Genomic DNA, 23,532 nt, shown 5'->3' on the forward strand with positions numbered 1-23,532 from the left:
GATCTGCACCTAACAGCTGTTAGGCGCAGATCTGTTTAAAGGCCCCCCAGCGCGCCTTCAGGGAAGCCCCGTAAAGGCGCGCGGGGGGGAGCCTGGAGAAGGGGTGGGGGTGGTAAGTAACTGACGGTTTATGCTGCTGCGCCGAACCCCGAATTTGATAAATTTATTTGCCAAACACCCTGAAGACGGGGAATTCGGCTCCCCCGTTTCCCGCCTTTTTTTTAATTCAGAAACCGCCGAATCGGGGGAAATTCGGCGGTTTTTCGGTTCGGGACGAATTGAGTCGACAGCCCTAATGAACCATAGTGGCCAGAATTTTTCTGCCCAGTACAAGCTGCAGCTGGCTAACCAGTCAAAGTTAGTAAAAGGCACTCCTGGCCACAACTACCTGTTTATCTAGCAGTTGACCTAAGTCCAAGAGCACATTTCCCCCCTGATTTTATTAGTTCTAATGCAGTTCAGTTTTACATTTTTGCTAAGTTTTCTAATATAGGTTACTGTTGCTTGAGTGTCTTTATATTTATCTGCTGTTTTCTTTTGATTGATACGATGGAAGCCATCTCAGACACTTTAGAATGGAGAGTTTGGGGCACAATATTTGAAATAAACATTTCCATCACTTTAAAACCATAGTTCTGGCATGCAAACATTTACATTTTGATATTTTTGTCTGTTACCTGTATAGTTATTTCTAGGTGAATCTAACTGGCCCGTTAAAAATAATCATAATCTTAATAGGCAAAATTATATTTATACATAATCTTGGAAACATGGAACAAAGCTGGATTCCACAGATACTGGTAACAGTGATGCTTTCTGCCAGTACAAGCTCTTCCCTGATGCAGGAAGCAAGGGGAAGGCTCATTGCACCAGGAAAAGGACCACTCTTAGCAGAATGAATCCAAGATGCATCATTGGCTTTGATTTTTGACAGCTTCTCACCTTACTATGTTTGAACTACTTTGCATCGGAGTTATACCATGCAAGAAAGAATCACATGCCATCAGATATTCACATGAATTTCGGATTCTTTTCATTTTTTTACTCCCAATCACTTAATCCCAAGGATTTTGCCTCTTCAGTACTGCATGCACAGTATTAATGGATAATGACTTGTTCTTCCAATAATGCTAACTGTATCATAATTTCTGAGCAAAGCCTGCCCAAACTCAGAAGATAAATGAGGTAACTAAACTCAGTTCTGGGCAGATGCTCACTGCTTTCAAGCTCTCACAAGACTTGCTAAAGTTACATTGTGTAAGAGGAAGGGAGCTTAGCGAAAGCCATATTCCTTCCTGTCCAAACCACAGTTCTTCCATGGTGAGGGAAAAGATAAATATAACTTCATTCTCCTGCTCAACAGCACAATATGAAAGTAAGTTACATGTTGGGTGGATGCGTGCACAATCTGTAACTGGTTAAGTCCAATGCTGTGCTTAACAGACCTTGGTATTTTGTTACTATACCACCCTCATTAACGCAGAACCCTAGAATATATGATGTTAGGATCAGCCTCCTCAAAACAGAGAATTACTTCACTACAAAGGGTCTAAAGATTCGATGCTATTTTAGGAAGGCTTAATAGAAAACACTTGTGATCAGTGCAAGGTAAGATGACAGAAATATATCCACGTCAGATGACTCTGGCTGCAACGGTGGCCAAAACCACTTCTCTTATGTAAAGTGTAACTCAAGTTCAATGAGCACCCATGTCACAGCCCTTTTAAATTGTCAGCAAGAAACAGATTTACAGTTGTACATATCCAAACTGCTTTCTAGGCCAAAAAATTCTTGAACATAAGGCTATTTAAAGCAAGCTCAACGAACACTTGGCAGTTAGGGGTGTAACACTACAGACAGCTCAGTCTCTGGGGAAAAAATGGTTTGTTACTCAAACTCTCAAAGACCTATTTCAGTATCATTGATTCCTCTCTCCCTGCCCCCACCGACTGATCCAAGAAAATCTGTTACTGTATATATCATCAGCACATGTGATGGACATATTTAGCAAACAAAATGCATGGAGTTTATGACAAGGCTAAGGGCCAAACTAGATGTGGTGGCATTCATGGTTCTGACCCATGGGCACGGTTGCCATTTTAAAGCCTAATTAGGTGATTTTAAAATGCCGCAGGATCAGGTCTGCAGCGCGGCACAGTGAGGCGCTGCTGTTTTCTCCCCATGTCTTTTCAAGTGCTGAAGCAGCCACCAAGGAGGGGGGGTGTCTGCGCTTAAAAAGTCATGGGGGGGGGCAAAAGCTCTTCAACCTGTCCTGCCGTGGGCCCCATTAGGCTTTAAAATGGTGTCGTCATCCATGGGTTGGACCCAGGGACGCCATCTCATCTAGTGTGGTCCTAACAGTGCCAGTGTGATGCAGCGACAAAAAAGGCTAATGCAATCTTGGGGTGCATAAACAGAGGCATAACATCCAAATCTCAAGATGTCATAGTTCTGCTGAACACTGCATTGGTCAGGCTGCTCCTGGAGTACTGTGTGTAGTTCTGGAGGCCTCACTTCAAAAAGGATGTGGACAGAATGGAGCGGATCCAGAGAAGAGCAACAAGGATGATCAGGGGCCTGGAGGCCAAGCCCTATGAAGAAAGGCTGAGGGACTTGGGAATGTTTAGTCTGGAGAAGAAGAGGTTGAGGGGGGACATGATTGCTATTTTTAAGTATTTGAAGGGTTGTCACTTAGGAACAGCTCCCTGCCCTCCTCTATTGGCAGCAGAAGACAGGACTCACAATAATGGGTTTAAATTGCGGGATGAAAGGTACCGACTGGATATAAGGAAACATTTTTTTACAGTAAGAGTTTTTTGACAGTGGAATCAGCTACCTAGGGAGGTGGTGAGCTCCCCCTCACTGGCAGTCTTTAAGCAGAGGCTGGACAAAGACTTGTCAGGGATGCTCTAGGCTGATCCTGCATTAAGCAAGGGGTTGGACTGGATGGCCTGTATGGCCCCTTCCAACTCTATGATTCTATGACTTCACTTCTTTATAAATATTGCAACAGAATTGGAAATCTCATCTCAGAATCCCGTCTCAAACCTAATTCACGTGGCACACTTTTTGCAGAAGGATAAGAGAAGGGTGACTCTGTAGCACCAAATTTAAAGATAATTGACCAAGCAGGTAGGCCCATCACCCCGCAACCGCAGTTAGACTAGGTTTATTGAATTTTCAGGGTTTTGCTATCTAAAACTAAAAACTATGTCCTTTTCTTATCCAAAGCAGACATCTTCTCCTCAGTTCTGCTGGGGGTCCAAAGAAAGGAAGTGGCTGATGTACATGCCATATATATTTGGACATAGCAGTCTTTCTAATGGCTCAATAGTAATAATGACTCTTCTACACACAGTTCAGATAAGCTACCTAAATTAACTCTATTCTTTTTCTGGTATTCTAAAGCTTCTAGTTTGCCTGACATCTGCCACCTGTACTGTTGGACAGCTAACAATTAATAGCTGCAAGGTTCATGTCACCCTCTGGTCAGCTCCAGCCAATTCCTAATAAGGAGATGTTTTCAAACATATAATACAAACGTCAGTCGCAACAACACATTTACAAGAGGAGGAACTCTCACCTGATATTTTGAACACTGCTCTTTTGTTTCAGAAGATGAAGAAGAGGAATTGATCGAACTGTCCAAAGAGGAGGAACTGTCTCCTCCAGGTTTGAGCTGGCAACATTTCCCAAAGACTTTTACCTGCACGTCATTACAGAGTTTCTGAGGGAGAAAAACAAATGCACATTAACTTTACTTTAACCAGTACTTTACTTTAACCAGTACTTTAACCCAAAACAGTATTCTGAGAAGCACTGCAGTCTGGAAAGCCGTATCTCCTGCACCCTGGATGTATGGAGAAAAAAATCCTAGGTAGCTTAACTTTAACAAATGCTTTAATGTCAGTGAAGAAAGGAAAACACAAGCCAAGCTGAGTCATTTGCTAAGTTCCATTTACTTGATAAGACTTATTTGTGTGCTAGAATCGGGGAAACTGACAACAACTTTATAATTTTCATATACCTTATACATTATTTTTTAAACAGTAGTAGAAATAAAGGTGCACCAAAACAAAGATGGTGTTCAAAAGGTAGAAGAAAAAGTTTTAAGGGGAATTCACCCTGTGAAACTTCACACACATAAAGCTGACCCTTATAGGTAAAGCTTGTGCCGAATTTGCTATCAAATTGAGGGGAAAGATGGCATTGGATGGGGTCCTTACTCAGGAGAAAAACCCATTACATGCAGAAAATTTCTATTTTTAAAAAAATACCCATCCTCCCCCAAATCAGGAAGGACTAAGGTACATGCTCAAGCACTGCCTTCACGCTGCCAGCAAACATTGGGAGCACACAGCTGTATACAGATATAAGCTCTCGCCTACCCAAATTGAAAGTTAAACTGAATAGGAGGAGACTGCTTGGCATCTGGATCACAGGGAAATTAGGTTTAAGATGGTACAAATGATCCAAATCCGATTCCACTCCCCTCTACCACCAGATACTTTAAACTTTGGAGGAAATACCTCCTTCATTGTAAAGCACCTCTGCGAAGCACCACTGCTCTTGAACTGCAAAGGGCAATTCCATCTAGCAATTTTTTAAAAAAATCAGAGGGTACATCAAAAGGATATCATAACATCATATCATGGGTCAGCTTATACAGATAACCAGTGTGGTGTAGCAGTTAAGAATGTCAGACTAGGACCTGGGACAACTGGGTTTGAACCCATGCTCTGCCATGGAATTGGCCTTGGGCATGTCACAGTCTCTAAGTATAACCCACCTCATAAGGCTGCTGGTGTTAAGATAAGGTAAAGGAGGGAAGGATGCTGTGATAAGCTGCTTTGGATTCCAATTATGGGGGAAAGTGGGATATCAATAAAAATAAGCCTAAGCAAATTGGCATTCAGCTTTGGTCAAATGAAATGTATTATGTTCAGTATGATGCGCACTCTGAGGTGCATCCAAATATACTTCATCACCTACATCTAGGGTTGCCAACCTCCAGGTACTAGCTGGAGATCTCCTGCTAGTACAACTGATCTACAGCCGATAGAAAATGGCCACTTTGACAATTAGACTCTATGGCATTGAAGTCCCTCCCCTCCCCAAACCCCACCCTTCTCAGGCTTCGCCCCAAAAACCTCCCGCCAGTGGCGAAGAAGGACCTGACAACCCTACCTACATCAGAATGTGCATCGGTGGTGCATGCAAGCAGATATTCTATGGAATACAGTGCAACTATCCAGCGTCCACTTTGTGGTTTCTCATTTAGCAAGTGATATACACAAGAGAGGCTGCTTCCACAAGCAGGTCTCCTTAGTTTTCCTTGGCTTGGCCAAGGAAAAGTGTGTGTGTGTGTGTGTGTGTGTGTGTGTGTGTGTGTGCATATGTGTGTGTTGGGGGAAGGGTAGAAAGGGTAAAAGGAAGAAAAGTTGCCCCTCTTCTTACTTCAAATGTGAGACAGAATGAAACAAAGTATAACAAAATACAAAAACTGCAACCATTTTTATGGGCCTAAAGGTCTGTATATTTGTTCATAGCTCAGCTATTTTAATATGAGCATTCAACATTTCCATTTATCTCCTTAGCATTTCAAACCACAGTTTACATGCCCATTCCAAGTTCAAAAATGCTTGGGAGACTGGAACACTTTACAGATAGAGGTGTTGTTGACACCAGTATTGGAAATCTCATTCTATAGCCACTACATCTGTTAACTGAAACATACAGTCACTTAATTTGCTTTATTTAACTACTGCACTAAACTAAATGACAGCATTATAGCTTAAACTAGCTATAACGCATAGTTTAAGACAGCAATTCGAGTCCAGGTATTTGACTTTGTTATGACTCATTCTTAATATGGCAAAGATACAGGATATGAATGTTTCTGTGGCTGTAAAAACAATTGCTGCAGAAGATAACTTTCTCGCCTTCCTCATACTAATGAAGGCCAAAATGCCCCCAATGCTACACCTGGGGGACAGGGATAACTCAACAGCGTCATTTCAGGGGGCATTTTGGGCTGGAGGGGGAGCCAGAAATCCTTCAATCTGCATAAACACTCCATTGGACCCAACCCATAACTCACATGTTAGGCGTGGCCCATTCTTAGTAGTAGGAAATGAATTCTGAACTTAGTATTTTCATGATCATAACCAGTTGTGCCACAGACATTAACAGAGAGAGAGAGAAAGAGAGTAGAGCTTAGGGTCGCCAGGTCCCTCTTTGCCACTGGTGGGAGGTTTTTGGGGCAGAGCCAGAGGAGGGCAGGGTTTGGGGTAGGGAGGGACTTCAATGCCATAGAGTTCAATTGCCAAAGTGGCCATTTTCTCCAGGTGAACTGATCTCTATCAGCTGGAGATCAGTTTGTAATAGTAGATCTCCAGCTACTACCAGGAGGTTGGCAACCCTAGTGGAGCTGGTGTTTGCAAAGTAGATTAAGAGCATGGAGGTGCCCATGGACACTGCCTTGGTATTTGAAAAGCAGGCTGGTGTCGTGACCAAAAGTGCCTTCTATCAGCTACATCTGGTTCATCATCTCTCTCCTTTTGTAGGCTCAGCCAACCTGGCTATGCTAATCCATGCTTCTGTAACCTCAGAGTTGGACTGCTATAATGCACTGTGTAAATGCCCTTGAAGACTGCCCAGAAACTGCAGGTGAGTCAGAATGTGGCAGCCGGATCATTGCCAGAGGCGAGCTACCTATCTCGTCTATTTTAAAAAAAACTGCACTGACTGCCACATTGGAGCTGGTTATGACCTTTAAAATCCTTCACAACCTCGCTTATCTAAAGGACCTCAGGCTGCCATCTGCTGGCTCTCCCACCACTACACCTGGCAAAGGCCAAAGCGGTGGCTTTTCTGTCATAGCTCCCAATCCATGTAAAAGGCACCCTGAGGCGGTGGGGGTGGGGATTGAATCTAGAATTTTTTAAGAGGTGCCTGCAAGGCCATTTTATTAGCTAGGGTTTTTACTGGGGTACAGGTAACAGCCACTTCTTTTTAGGAGGGAGGAAGTTATTTGAGGTTTTATTGCATTTTGCATGTTTTACGTTTGGATTTGTAAGCTGTTTTGAGCCACAGGAAATGTAGGGTACAAATATTTTACTAAATAACTAATTACACAGTACATACAAACTCATCTTCAAAATGGGGTAGTAACTGAATTTCCCTGTTGCGTAGTGATGTATGAGCTTTGACCATCCTAAGAAGAGATCCTCACAAAGGGGGGGGGGCTCAGATTTTGATACTTGTAAAGTTTTTTTTCCATTTAATAAGGTTCACAACTTGTTTTGACGTGCATCATGTGTTGTCATTTTTTTATTGTGGCAAAGGGCCTTAAAAGTTGGACCTTTGAGACTGGCTGGTTTTACTGTCATAGCTAGCCTCGTTTATGCAAAGCCAGATAGAGCTCTCTTCCTAGGCTTACAACCCCAGATTGCATTCCTTTGCAAACGAAAAGCCTCCAATTATGACGGTCTGATCCTTAGTGAGACAATGCTGAACTCATGCCCTGTTAGAATTGCCACTGGCTTATATTTTTTGGCATACAATCGCAGAAAACATGTGAATGGCAATCATATGACTTTGCTAGCAACTCATGAACTAGAATTGCATTTTATCTCTGACACAAACAACAGTGTCTTGGGCTAGGCACAGCATCATGTGATAAAACCACATCGACTCCACAGGGTTACAGCAGCATTCTCAGGCAAGTCACATTGTAGCTTTCAGTGGATGTTGAAACTTTGCTTAATCACACTTGGTAGTGTGCAAGTATGCCTTTAAGAACATTAAAAAATAACTTACAATGGGAACATGTATTCTCAGACTAAAAAGACAGTCACAACCTCCCCAGGCTATTTCAATCTTTTAATAACTTCCTAAACAGTAGATTTCCACAAACTCATCACTGATTACAGTGTCTTCAGCTTATCATTTCCTGATTTAAACACGAAGAAGGATGATACCCTTTGGCCTTTACAGTGGAATGCAATGAACTTAAGGATCTCATTGGTAAAAAGAGGTCAAATGGTTACAATCTTTGGGATACGATCTGTCAGCAGCTTCCCAGTAAGCAAATCATCTGCAGAATGCTGAGCCCTGACACATTTCTGAAAGTGCAATATTAGAACCTAACATCTGTGCAAGAGTTACCTGCTGGCTACCTAGATCAAGTATCTGAGGTGCCCCTCCTCCTCTGAGGAGTTTTTTGAACCTGAATGTCAATGAAATATAAGATGCAAGCAATCACTAGATATTATGCAACAAAAATAATTGGCTGTCTTGCGTTCCAAGTATAGCTCAAGCCATGTTTCCAAAATTATAACAGGTTACTGAATAAGAGCTGCATTAAAAAAAAAAGCCCTTCCCCCAAGCAAGGGCATGTAAATGTAGTAAATAAGTACTGGGGGCACCATACTGTGCCAATAGTGGTCAGCAGCACAAGGAACGCTGATGGTACTTCCATACAGCTACAGTGCTATCCTAAGCAGAGTTACATTCAGCGTATCCTCATCAGGGCTCAATACTGAAGTGCTTCCAGTTGGATACGAGTCTCTTAAAATAATGAGCCTTGCTCGGTTTTGAATCACCCAAACACCGCTGAGCTATCAACATAGATCTTAAAATGAATCCCTCTCTCTTAGTCATTTTTTCTCCTAAGAGCGCATTCCTGAAAGGAGGGGGAAGTCATTTGGAGGCGGTGTGACCCCACGCCAGCATAATTGCCCACTTATCACAATATAATATAATCACAATTACACTGCGGCGAAAGGCATTCCTATCAGTGCCTGGGTGCTGCGGAGCTCCGCAGGGCTCCCCTGCCAGTGCAGCCTCTCCAGGAACTAAATCCTGGAAGAGAACGGCGGCGCTGGCATTGGGGGGGCAGGTCCAGGGGCGTTCACAGAGGCGGAGTTGACTTTAGTCAGCTTCCCAACCCCTTTCCAGCCCAGTAATGCCCCCCCGGTGCTTTTTTGGTGTCTCAACCCCACTGTTTTCAATGGGGGCATTTTCCCCATTTTTGCCTTTTTTATTCTCTGCGGCAGCCAGGAGGCCTCTGAGGAGGCAGCGTGGCTGTGCTGCTCCCAGCTACCGTGGATCCCCCCCTACCCCCCAGGAAGGGGCTGTTCCTCTCTCACTCACTCAAGGAAATATCTCTATCAGGCCTCTTTTTCTTTCTTCCCAAAGCCCTGACCTTCATTTCCATATGGCATTACTTCCTGCATCTCCATGAGAAGTGATGCCTCTGGAAGTTCCTTTTTACATAATTTGCCCTCCATTTTTGTTTTGCTTCTGCCTCCCTGTTGCCAACTCTTTTCTTCTGAGATCATAATTTTTCTTGGTAGGTGAGGATGTGGATGCGCTTTGGGGTTGTTTTGGATCACTACGTATGTTTATAGATTCATTCACAACTATCTGAAAATAAAATAGTTCACCCTAAACCATTTTTGCCCAGACTGCACACACACCTCTGATTATAGGAAGGAGTTTAATTTTCAGAAGCCTTGCTTTAAAGTGGCGCTGTATAAATAGTTACCAAGTTTATTAATGATTGACAGGTCACTTCAGCATCTTTCAAATATACATAAATTCATGGTCTAGTTCAGGAGTGGGCTTGCTTCAGTCTACTACTTAAAAAAAAAAAAAGAACCAAGATCCCAGTGATCCACTAGAGTACTGTAAATTTTCAAAGTAAAAGTGGATATTCAGGATCTCTTGCAATTATGCATAAGTAATCCATGTGAAGTTATATCAAGTCTGTACTCTTGCCTGAAAATGTGAGAAGTGCCTCGAAGTCCACTGACGACTGATTTCTTACCCACCCTAGCTTCCATGAGCAATACACTATATGAGATACTGTTAAGCCATGGCTGAGCAACCAACAGCATTGTGTCTGCAGTGGCCCCTGGAGTAATTCCAAGCGGTTCTTGCTCATAGCCATTTCTCCATGTAACAAGACTTAAAAAAAAACTATCCCAATGGAACTGCTTTGGGGACATGTCAAACATTTAACCACAAATTTTCACTAGTATGAGAAGGTCTTTCCTTCAGAACAGTCTGTTATCAGAAGTGCTGGCAGACGATACACTGCAAGCCTTACAAAAGTTATTTTCTGGCTAAGACATATCTTCTACTGACGTGATCTCCTCCATGGAGCAAGAAATTTCAGTTTGCTGGGAGCAGGGAACAGAAGTATAGCCCTGTCATAAGAAACCCTTCCTCCAGTTATATGATTTCAGAATTAGCAGAGTCCATCTTTTTGATGAACAGCTTTGTGCAACTCCAAAGCCCACATATTCCCTCAGACTACTATACTAGAGTTCCCCATTTCCCCTCCCCACTGCCATCTGTGGGGTCTCAACCTACTTGTCCGGCCCATAGTGGTATCTATTGTTTATTTGATGCCATTGTGTTTATAGCTGTTATAATTGTGGGTTTCTAGCGTGTTATGGTTTTAAGTGATTCCAAAGGTTGTTACCCGCCCCGAGCCCGGTCTGACTGGGAATGAGGGCGGGCTATAAATACGAAAAATAAATAAATAAATAAAACTGTATTTGGGGGAAGAAAAACAGCCATAAATCACACTGGGCCATGTGGGGAGCAGCTAGCAGAAGGCACTGAATTCTAAAAGGCAGTTAACAGATGCTCTTTTCACAGCAAAAAAAAAATTGTCCCACACAGTGTTTTATTCCAAAGGGCAAAAGTGCCGTGGGATGGAACTAGCACTTCATGTATGCCATCAAGAGCAGAACGGGACCCGTTTGCCACTTTGCTGAGAGATGTGATCTGAATATTTCCATGTTCCAGAAAAAGATGATTATGTTTCAGGGGAACACTCTGTGCTCAAACTCAAATGTCCCTCAAGAAAATATGGGGGGAAACATGAAAAAGCAAAATTGCCAGATGGCAACAGAGGATTGATGGAAAGAGAGAGTATATGATGCTTAATTATGAGCATAACAATAATCAATATATCTGAGGGACAGGTCCCTTTCCAGGGCTGTTTTGGCTTTTGTGGGAGGACTCATCAGGGACCAGGCCTGGCACCAACTACCAGGCAACTTGATATCATGAGACTTGCACAACTTACCTAACAAGGGCTGTTTGCTACTGTTCACCAGCAGCCGCCACCACCACCCCCAAAGCAGAAAGATGCAGTGGTAAGAGTTTCAAACTAGAGTCTAAGAGACCCAGGTTCGAATTAGCACTCTGCCTTGAAAATTCACTGGGTGATCTTGGGCCAGTTACACACTCTCAGCCTAACATACCTCACAGGGTTGTTGTGAGTATAAAATAGAGGAACAGAGAATGATGTAAGCTGCTTTGGTTCCCCACTGGGAAGAAATGTGGGGTATAACTGAACTAAATAAATAATAAATATAGCTGAAGATGGAGGGGATATAAAAGGGAGGTTCGGTTGGTGGGTGGGAAGGAGAGATAGAAGCAGGGGAAGGTGAGGACAGGTGGGCAGCCAGTAGGGGGGAGAAACAGTATGGGGGAAAGGGATAGAGGGGAAAGTGCAGTACCCCCCCTCGCAGGTCTTTCCAGGTTCAACATCAAGCAACTGGACCTGGCTGGGCAGCCAGCACTGCCCAGCCAGGTGGCACCAGGCAACAGTGCTACAGTTTTCCTGGGATAGGCCTCAAGGGTGAGGGAAGGAATGAAAGATGAAAAAAGGGGGGCAGATAAAGGAAGGTTGGCTAGTGGATGGGTGGGAAGGAGAGAAGGCAGAAGAAAAAGGGGACAGGCTATGAGGGCTTTCAGGGAAGGGAAAAAGGAAATAGTAGGAGAGGGGGAAATAAGATTCCCCCCCCCCGGTAACTGTATACCGTATTTTTCGCTCCATAAGATGCACTTTTTTCCTCCTCAAAAGTGAGGGGAAATGTCCGTGCGTCTTATGGAGCGAATGCGGGCTGGGCGCATGCGCGTCGGTACGGCGCAAGCTAGCGTTCCCCGCCCTGACGGCCAGCTGGGAGGCGGGCGGGACCGCACAGAACGAGGCGGCGCATGCGCCCAGCCAGCTCTGTGCGGCCCCGCCCGCCTCCCAGCTGGTTGTCGGGGCGGGGAACGCTGGCTCGCGCCGTCCCGACACACACACGCCCAGCCGGCTCTGTGCGGCCCCGCCCGCCTCCCAACTGGCCGTCGGGGCGGGAAACGCCGGCTCGCGCCGTCCCGACGCGCACGTGCGCAGCCCGCATTCGCTCCATAAGACAAGTTTTTAGAGGAGGAAAACAAGATTTTTTCTTGTTTTCCTCCTCTAAAAACTAGGTGCGTCTTATGGAAAGGTGGTCCTATGGAGCGAAAAATACGGTAATAACCAGTATTATACAGAGCCCCTACTTCATCTTGTATAGAGATGTGGTACCTTCCTATGTTTAAACTTTATTTAATCCTTGCTTTGCCACAAGAGAAGAAAGGCAAAAAAGAGAAATCACTTTTGTGCCATGTAGAAGATTAGCAAAGCTATAAGAAATAACAAATCCTCTGAAAGAAAATATGAGGTAATAAAAAGCGAGGTTAAAAAGATGAGACTGCCACAATAGTTAAGTCGTTAGGGGTAATCACTGAAGCTCCAGTGCTTTGCAACAGAATCCTTTTTTAAATACTGCTTAATGAACATCTCTCTTTGAAGTGTCACTACGAATGCAAAGAATTTATTGTAGAAGCTTCTTCATATTAAGCTTCTGCTAGATTTGAAAAAACACAAACACAGTATAGCTGAGTTCCAATTAACATTACTTACTGAAACTGAGGGATCTTCAGTTCTTCTCTTTGCGCTGGAGTCAAACAAGACATTTCGCCCTCTTCTTTCACAGTCTTGGTATACAATTAAGCGAATTTGACTTGGATCATACTCCGGCAAAGGCCAGCTTTAACAGGAAAGAGAGAAAGAATGGGTTCTATCACTGTAAGGTATTAAATAACGGCTGTTACAATTAATGATCCTATTTAAAGGAAACATCAAGGTCAGATTCTAATATGTGGAAAGAGAAAAATAACTGGCACAAATTGCACAGTTGTGCAACTGGTTGTACATTTATTGATAGCATTATTCACTGGAGTATCAAACAGTTCTAGCTTAACATATGTAAAAATAAGTTATTATCAAAAGGTACTTCTCACTCTTGTCAATATACAAATTACAAATACAAATCACAATTACGATGAAGTTGCTAATATTAGTGCAGAGAGAGAGAGAGACTGAAACACCACACCAGAACAAAGCAAAGTTTCAAGGAAATTGAGACATATGGAAGCTAGGGTTGCCAACTGCCCGGTTGTGGTGGGCATTTGCCCGCCAATCAACCAGGCTGCCCGCCCACCAGCTGATGGCCGGCGGGAGGAAGCAGAAAGGGGGGGACGATCCCCCGTGCACTCCCAAGAAGGCTCCAGCCTCCTGTTCCACGCTGCAAGCCCAATCGGGCTTGTAGCATGGAAAGGGAGGATGCAGTGTTCCTCCCAGCCCTGCTGTGCGCACGCTCAGAGCGTGCGCACAGTGGGGCTTGGAAGGCTCCAGCCTCCCCCCACACACATACGCTACAAGCCCAATCGTGCTTGTAATGTGGAAAGGAAGGCTGTGTAGCCTTCCTCCCAGCCCTGCTATGTGAGAACTCCAAGTGGTAAGATCAGAGGACGCTCAGTTAAAGAAATGGGCAAAGTTAATTACAAATTTCTTTTTAGGAAAAGGAATGAAGCTCAGAATCAACTATGATACATGATTAAGGAAGGGAATGAAATTTAACAATAGTATATAATTCTATCGTAATGCCTATTTATGTGGGATATCTGAATGGATTTAGAAAGCAAACAAGACAGGTTGAATACAAATGAACATTTAATTTAGTTAACCTACAAGCCCCAGTATGGACAAATCAGAATTCCAAAGAATTATGTAAATAAAATTGTGAGATTTGCAATTTTTAATAAATATAAAGAGCCTATATCTAACATCGTGTGCACAAAAGCACAGAGAATTTTCTCATGTACTTTTTCCATTCTGGAAGCTCCATCTGACCTCACCCCCCCGCCCAGAATCATTCCTGGGGTAATGGGGCCTAGATGGAGAAACAGCAGAGAAGATAAGGGCAATGCAGTAAGGAGAGAGAAGGGGATTGTTAGGAGGATAAAATGGAGGTGAGAAGAATGATGTAAGCCACTTTGGGTCCCCACTGGGGAGAACGACATCATATACATGAAGTAAATAAATTTTACTTCATTAAAATCCTAATTTAAATCACAAAGGAAAAGGTAGCTTAAAAAAATTCTAACAAGGAAATAAGCAATCATAAACAGACAGATGAGCCAGTGATTTTCACATGATTGAAAATGGCGGGGGCCTCCATGTGGTGGACTCAGGGATGCATTCAGACTTGTTCAGGATTGCATTTCCCAAAAGAATTCACTGTTGAAGTAGCAATAAGCATATCAGAAGTTTTAACAAGATGGGACCAAATTTCTGACCCTTTTCAGTGAATTTATCAGACAGTGAATAGCCTTTCATTTTTGGATGTTAGAGAAGCAGTTATATAGATTTGTTAAGTGAAATCAAATGTGGGCCTAAGAAAATAAACTTAAATAATTAAAATTAATTCCTTTTGAATTTTTAAAGAGTACATAACAAGAAGATCAATCAAACAAGGCCATTTACTGCATTTGAAAAATGTTTTCTGGTTCTAGCTGAAAAATGATCTTGTGTCCAAGACTTCTAAGATCCTTTTAATTTAACTTTTCACTGTGAAATGGGGTTGAAAATTGTACTGTTAGCTGGGGCAAGACTTTGGATTGAGCTTGAGGGAAAGGTGGGAAGTTCCATTCCACGGACAGAAATGCCTTTCACAAGCATCAAATTTAGTCTGGATCCAACCCTATGTTTTGTACCATTCCGCTTAAGCTAAACTGAAAACATTCCAGCTAATTATCATGAATTATTGTTATGAATAGTTACTCTAACAGGAATTCATTATGCAACATTTAAAGTATGCTATTTTAACAATGATAGCTGAATGGGAAAATAGAAGAAGAAGAGCTGGTTTTTATACCCTGCTTTTTCTCTACCTTTAAGGAGTCTCAAAGTGGCTTACAATTGCCTTCCCTTCCCCCTCCCCAACACAGACACCTTGTGAGGTGGGGGGACTGAGAGAGTTTGCAGAGAACTGTGACTGGCCCAAGGTCACCCAGCAGGCTTCATGTGGAAGAGTGGGAAAACAAGTAAATACATTATATGATTATGCTGGCATGTCAAAGCTATGCCTGGTAAAGGGAAGAAGGAAAATGCAGTACTATTCAATGTCCTTTAATAATTAGTTGCAAAACACAGCTCAAACTGTTACAGGCATGCTGTATGTGATCAATGTATTGCAATACTTGAAATAATATTGATGAACATTCTTGCATACAATGTCATATGTAAAAGCCTAATAAAAGTTAAATAATACTGAAGTAGCTAACATTTGTTCCTGTAACTCAAGTAACACGATCTAGGAAAAGGGAATTTTACAGGCAAGGGTGCAAGTCTGGCTTAAGTGGAGGGGTGTTTTTTTTTTTTATAGATATAGCTAGATATATAGATATAGATATACACACACACACACGTGACTGATTTCAGTTTCCAAGTCTGGGTACTATGATCTCTGTCGGCATTCCTTGGCTGACCACATGGGATGCTATTGGCAAAATACTTCAGTATGGAAGACTACTGTGTGCTTTATTACTCCATGCATTATTTCTTGCAAAACAACAGCATACTAATGAAGAGAGCACATCTGTACAGTTCTCTAGCCAAAGAACACCTATTTCCCTGTGATAATTTCACTTTTTTGGGGGGGAGGGGCAGTTGCGCTTCAGTTGGAGAAATATAACCTTATCCATCTCACAGAGTCAAATGTTGAAATTGCCACTGAGAGCCAAGAGAAAACTATGTAACGATAAACAAAACACAAACTCTATGTACATTTATTGACATGTAAAATTAAATGTAAATGTATGGTCACATTTTTACTTCAATTATAATCCTTTGAATGTATGTTGTGGCTGATCTCTGTAAACAGTATACCCATTTATGCAAATTTAAGATTCGTTTACTAATTTTGTTCAGGTTCAGGCCACTTGTGGAATGGTGTTTTTATGCAATTATATTATAATAAATGCAATTTTTTGTATATAGTTATTAAGGCAACATTGGCAAAAAGGGCCTTTGATTTATCCAATTCTTTCTGGTGAGGTTTTCCTCCCCCTCCTTCCACTTGCTAGGATTTTGACATTCAGCTCTGACAGCAGTATGGCAATGAAGAGCAGAAAGTGTTTCAAATCTTTAGGAATGTGAACTGGCCTCTATCGGCTGGAGATCAGTTGAAATAGCAGGAGATCTCCAGTTAGTACCTGGAGGTTGGCAACCCTAGTCATTATCCCTGGCATAGCCTTTTCAGCAGTTAAAAGTGACTCCTCTCCACTCTTTTGACAATACAAAAGATGGTACAATCCAACCTGTTATTTTCTTAACCATCTCTATGAGATGGAAACAGGATTCACTGCACTTACACGTCATGCAATTCCCTAAGCAGAGTTACACCTTTCTAAACCCAATGAAGTCAATGGACTCAGAAGGATGTAATGAAAGAGCACAAAATGAACACATCAAATTGGAACGGACAACAAAAGCTTGATTACTTCCTGGAGACAATATAGCCAATCAGGTACATCAATTTTCAGAGTGCATAGTCAAAGACCAAGGTCACATCTGGTTCTAAGACACTATGGAAGATGCTTAGGCACCATCAGGGTTGTGTATACACTGCTATTTCAAGTGCAGAGAAGACAACACTCCACACAAGGTTCATTATTTTCCCGAAGTTTCTTACTGCCTTGAACCAAGAGCAGGGAAACAGAAGCTAGCACTCACCTTAATTCATCTGCATTTTTATTTATTTATATTAGTTTTCACAGTTGTTGGGCTGTATCAAATTATGTACACTTAGACAACTTTGTTGATGAGACTTCATCTGTTTATTGCCCTTCCTGATCACTGTTGTGGCCCTACCTTTCCTGAAAGCAGCTGCAGGTAAAGCAGGTTCCTATGCCTGGACTGTCAAAGCCTCACACCATTTGTTAAGCAATTAAAATTATTTTGTCTGGTTTTTGCATATTTACATAGTCCATAAAGCTGATCTCATCTTGTAATAACTTAAGTGATTGAAAATAAAGCTTTGACTGACTGGCTTCAAATGGATCCCTCTTTAAAGAAGCTTGAAGCATCCAGTTTGGCTATCAGTGTAAATAAAGAGCTGCTATGCTTTGCAAAGGTCAAAGAAAAGCTCAAATTCAACTCTCAAGAAATAATTAAAATTAAACAGAAACAAGAAGACATAGAGACATCAGTCAACCAACATACTACAGAGCTCCGAGATTAATCTAAAACAATTCAAGACCTGTCAGTCAAATCTGACGCAAATGAAGTGAAATTCAGAGACAAAAATATCAAATTCCGTGGGATTCCTGAACGATTCGGGAAAACCATCTTAGAGTCAGATATTAGGACATTACTTCATGAAAACTACGAATTTGACGAAGACAATACTCTGTTGGAATACTGTTACAGAATAAACTCTGCCTATGCCAGTAAATATAATAAACCCAGGGACATACTGGTGAGATTTGTCCACAAAAGAACCAGAGATCTGCTGCTTAGGACACAAAGAGACGATCCCTTGGTTTAGGAAGGAAACTCAATACAGATTTTATCCGACCTTCCGTGAAGTGCCCTTGCCAAAAGGAAAGAGTACAACAATTTAAAACAAGAACTGATAAATAGACAAATCAGGTTCCGCTGGCTCATTCCATACTCTCTAGAAATTTCGCTGCCACAAGGAAAAAGAATAGTTCACAACCAACTTCAAGCTGAAGAATTGCTCGAGGAACTAAAAACACCAAGAAACTTTCCCTCGAAGGACTCAGAAGATACTCCTGAAACAAGTTCACATAGTTCTCAGCCGACTCAGAAAGATAAAAAACAACCACTTGAAAAACGAGAATTACGGAAACACAAGAAAACTCCTGAAGAAGACAAATCAGACCAAGCAGCAGCGTTGTAGATTTGATTTTTAATTTATCATGGGCCACTTACAAATTGTATCACTGAACATCAATGGTCTCAACTCTCCCAACAAAAGAAAGTCTTTCATAGTTTAAAAAAGCAAAAGGATATTGTCTGTCTTCAAAAAGCACACATCGAGAAAGAACATGAAAAAATTCTTCAGACGAACCATCTCGGGACTCCCTATTTTGCATCGGCCCAAGTGAAGAAGAGAGGTCTGGTTACCTACATCAATGAGAACATCCTAACTGTTAAGAGTCATCTTGCAGACCCAGATGGACGATATCAAATTTTAATTGCCCATGGTTCAGATGGAATTTGTTTCACATTAGCCCATATATATGCCCCAAATGCAGCTAAAGAAAATTTTTATGAAACACTGTTTAAGAATCTTGCAGACTGTCATCAAGGAGAAATTATACTTATAGGAGATTTTAACGCAGTCACAAATCCAATGATTGACAAATCCCATAACAGCACATCTGGAAAACTACCAAATAATGTTTTTAAATTCATGAAGGAGTTCAACTTAATTGATGCATGGAGAACGAAAAATCCAAGAACGAAAGATTATACATTCTATTCAAACCATCATGGATCACATTCCAGGATTGATATGTGTTGGATTTCCAGATCAATGATAACAAGTGTAGACTTGATACAGATTGTACCTAGAACACTGTCAGATCATAATCTACTTGAATTGACTTTGCTACAAGGAAGATCAGGAATTAGGAGATGGCGGCTAAACGACCAAATATTACGGAGAAAACAGATACTTGAACAATGCAAAAGCGATGTAAAAGAGTTTTTCGCCTTAAATAAGACCCCAGGTATGTCTGACTTTGTTGTATGGGATGCCAGTAAAGCGTTTGTCCGAGGAAAAATGATAGCTTTAAATGCCAAAATCAGAAAAGATAAACAAAAGAAACTTAAAGATCCTCTAGAACAACTAAGATTACTAGAAAAAAAATTCAAATTAAACCAGACAAAACCACTCTCCGTGACATCAAGCTGACCAAACATCAGATTGAAGTGATAGAGACAGAAGAAATTAAAATAAAAGTCAAATATGCCAAGCAAAGATTTTTTGAAAGAGCGAATAAACCTGGTCGATTTCTAGCCAACCAACTCCGACAACAAGAGAAGAAAAGAAAGATAATCGGAGCAAAAACTAATGGCATAACTTATAATAAACAGGAAGAAATTAAAAAATATTTGTTGATTACTGTAAACAACTATATGCAAAGGACGACTTGCAAGAACAGGGGCTATCAAGTTATTTATCAGATGCAAAATTACCCAAGTTATTACCAGAGGAGCAAGAGAGTCTCAATTAGAAGCTGACAACACAAGAAATTGTTGATGCCATAAACAATTTGAAACCAGACAAAGCACCAGGTCCGGACGGGATTACTCCACAATTTTACAAGCTTTTTGAACAACAACTAACGCCTGTCTTACTATCTTTGTACAATGAGGTAATTGAACATGGAAAGATTCCACCATCCTCGCAAGAAGCACACATATCTTTGAAACCAAAGGAAGGCACCAGTCCTTATCTCCCTCAGGCATACAGACCAATCTATCTGCTGAGCATTGACTATAAATTGTTTGTCTCTATAATCACCAAAAGACTTCAAAAACATATCAGCAAATTGGTGCACCCAGATCAAACCGGGTTTGTTCCAAAGAGACTTATGAGAGATAACGTACGATTGGTCCTCAGCACAATCAAACACATTAAGTCAAAATCATTAAAGACTGCCATGATTTTCTTAGATGCAGAAAAAGCCTTCGACAATGTCTCCTGGCATTTCATTCTAAAAACACTTCAACAAATGGACTGTGGAGACACCCTTCTTAGGGTATTCAATACAATATACTCGGCTCAAAAGGCACGTCTTCTAATTAATGGTCGTTTATCAACAGAATTTAACACCACCAAAGGCAACAGACAAGGATGTCCACTTTCTCCACTTCTTTTTGATTTGTCTATGGAGGTTCTTGCGAATTATATAAGAAATGATCCAAATGTTAAAGGTCTCACAGCAGGAAATGAAGAACACAAAATTAAAAGCTATGAAGATGATGTTGTGTTAATACGTCAAAACCCAAAACAAACCCTTCCATTTGTTCAGCATCATATTATGGAATTTGCAAAGTATTCCGGCTATAAATTGAACAAAGCAAAGACAAAAATTTTGACTTTTAATACTACAAACAACGAAGACAACCATATCAAAGAAATTACTGGATGTCAAATAACGAAGGAGCCAGTTAAATATTTGGGTGTCAACATATCATCACAAAATAAGACACTTTTAAAACTAAACTATCTAAAAATTTGGGGAGAAATAGAAAGAGACTTAAGCTCATCGTCCAAAATGAATATTTCCTGGTTGGGAAGGATATCTGTGATAAAGATGAATGTACTTCCAAGATTAAATTTTTTATTTCAGTTTCTCCCGATTTATTTACCAGACAGAATAATAGAAAATTGGCAAAAACAAATCAATCGTTTCATGTGGAACGCGAAAAAGCCAAGAATCAGATTTAAAGTTTTGCAAGAAAAGAGGAGGATTAGCATTACCCAATCTTAAACTATATTATCATGCTGCCTGCTTAACTTGGATTACAGAATGGATTTAACATCCCAAAAGTAGACACGTCACTTTAGAACGAGCGGATTTTGGGCAAGGATTTCATAAAGTTTTGTGGGACTCCTCAACAACAATTCAAATGAATAAAGCATCAGAAGATTGTGATATCAAAATGGCGATACTTAAAATTTGGAAAAGGTATAAAAGAAGAGTTAGTCCCTCTCCACCATCCATAATGTCTCCGATTGAAGCCTACCATGATAACGTCAAACTGAAAACGGCTGTCCATTTTACGTACAACGATATGATAGAGCCCACAGGAGAAATTAAAAGTTTAATTAAACTTCAAGAAAAATTCCAAAAGTTAAACTGGCTGACCTACCTTCAACTGAGGTCCAATCTACAAAAAGACTGTTTATATCCTCGACCATTTCGAGAATTGACAGAATTTGAATTGATAATAACTAAGAGTGATATTCACTTACTAGGAAAAATCTACAAACTCCTCTTGAAATATGACACAGAAGAACAAGTAAAAATTAATATGATCAAGTGGATGCAAAACTTTGGTGAAATGGTCACAATGGAATCATGGGAAAAACTCTGTACATCTGAATTGAAATATACTGTGTGCCAAGAAATGAAAGAAAATTGGTATAAAACATTTTACAGATGGTACATGACCCCAAATATGGTTTCACAGATGACTTCCTCTGGAAAGAAAGGCGCCTGTTGGAAATGTCAAGAAACGGATGGTTCTTACTTTCATGTTTGGTGGACATGTCCTAAATTACAAATGTTTTGGAAAAAGATCCAATGAGAATTACAGACAATAACAAAAACAAAGATAACACTAGACCCTAAATACTATCTGCTTAGTATGGTCCCATCAAATCTGCCTTCGAGATTTCATGATGTTTTTAAGTATGCTACAACGGCAGCCAGAGTGGTTCTGGCAAGAACCTGGAAGCAAACGCAAATACCCAAAATAGAAGACTGGAAAGAAGAACTGCTAGACTACGCCAGTATGGCCAAAATGACTTTTATACTGAACCCTAATCATAATGAACTTACAGAACAGTTTGACGAAAAGTGGGAATCATTTTACACTTATATGATTTCTAGCTAATCAAATTATTGACACTTATTGAATAGTACTAGAATGAGTAATAGGCAATATTTTATTTAATATGTCTCAACTATTCGTTAAGTAATTTCTGGGCTTTCCTACGGTACAATATACTTTCAATGTGTAACAGGTAGATAGTCTGAATGATTTTTATATTTTTACAATTACATTTTTAGATACACTATATAGTATTTGATCAATACTCAGGCTTGTTATATGATATTGTACTCGACTAAGCTTATTTTTCTATTGAATCTGCTATATTGTTTTTGTATATCAAACGATTTTTACCCTTCCCTTTTTTTCCCTTTTGTATCCCCTTAATTACAAAAATAAACTAAAAAAAGAAAAAGAAATAAAGAGCTGGATGGATAGCTTATCTTCAGAGTTTCACCTTGTCTTCAATATTTAAACTAGATCCCAGTTTTACAAAGATTTTAAAATAAGGATGTACCAATCAGACTCCCGCGTTTGGAGAGGAAGTAGAATGTTTGCCAAAAGGAAGAAGGATTATTTGGTTTAAATGTGGCAAAGTAATGACAAGATACATTTAAAGGTTTAACACAATATGACATATTTTATAGATGCCCCCCTCTATCTAGGTCTAACAAGTAAAACAGATTATTTATCAACAGTAATTTAAATTTGAGATTAGGATGATCCAGAGTGCTCATTAGAGGCCCAATTGAAAACATTTTGAAAAACACCGCTCTAATCATTCAGCATCACATATAGGCCTTTTATGAATGGCTGTTTCCCTTGCTGTCACCCCTCCCAACGACTTTGGGTCTTTGTTTTGATTATGCATGCCATTTCCGACCGTCAGAGGTCGCCTTGCTCTCCCTCTGCATTTCCCCGCGTTTTCAAATTCGACATAAAACAGGTCCCTGAAAACGCAGGCAAAATGCGCGGATACATGGGGGAGAGCAAGGCGACCTCTGACCATCAGAAATGGCATGCATAATCAAAACGAAGACTTAAAGTCGTCGGAGGGGTAACCATGAGGGAAACAGCCATGCATAAAAGGCCATACTATATAACATGCTATAGTGTGCCACTTTCATGTCCCCTCTGAAAACATCTATTTGCATCATCTTCTTTATACACATAATTACCATGTGAATTATTCACATCTTTAAAAATAATGTCCTCCAGCTGTTGCCTATAATATAAATAAATACCTTTCTTCCACCTGCAGCACAAAAATACTAGTTTATGACCATTACTAAGATAAAACCTGAACAAATTCTTGTCAGCATTTATATTGTTCCACTTTTAAAACAAAAAATGGACTATTAAAAGGAATTGCTTGTTCACTCATACAGAGCATAGTTTGAATCCAACTACATTTCACAACTCCAAATACAAGCAGCTAAAACTTCCTGACGAATTTTTCAGCTAATAACATTACAGAATTATTTATTACAAATTAATTACAAATAACATTACAGAATTATTTATATGAAGCAAAGTCTTCTAACATCATGGGACTACTTAATTTCAAAAGGGAAACTGAATAAAACACTGTTAACAGATAACATATCATTAATAGCTGGTCCTGTACAAAGTTATAACTATCGGAATATTATTTCCAATGTCATATTAACCAAAGTTATGAAAACTGCCTGATGATGAATCACTCTAAACTATTTTTAAGGACATCAACGCAAATGATATTTATAGTTTATGTCAGCTTA

General features: G+C 40.6%; 1 protein-coding gene across 3 annotated transcripts in view; it reads right to left on the minus strand.

The window, feature by feature from the left end:
* FNIP1 (folliculin interacting protein 1) overlaps positions 1-23,532 on the minus strand; it is a 109,637-nt gene that overhangs the window by 43,413 nt on the left and 42,692 nt on the right. For all 3 annotated transcript variants that reach the window (XM_056854328.1, XM_056854320.1, XM_056854336.1), the window contains exons 2-3: positions 12,758-12,884; positions 3,584-3,727 (exon numbers count right to left, since the gene is read on the minus strand). In XM_056854328.1, coding sequence (XP_056710306.1) covers positions 3,584-3,727; positions 12,758-12,884 — 271 coding nt within the window. The remainder of the gene's footprint in view (positions 1-3,583; positions 3,728-12,757; positions 12,885-23,532) is intronic.

This window comes from Euleptes europaea, chromosome 1 (genome assembly GCF_029931775.1).
Source record: "Euleptes europaea isolate rEulEur1 chromosome 1, rEulEur1.hap1, whole genome shotgun sequence".
NCBI classification, from domain to species: Eukaryota; Metazoa; Chordata; class Lepidosauria; order Squamata; family Sphaerodactylidae; genus Euleptes; species Euleptes europaea.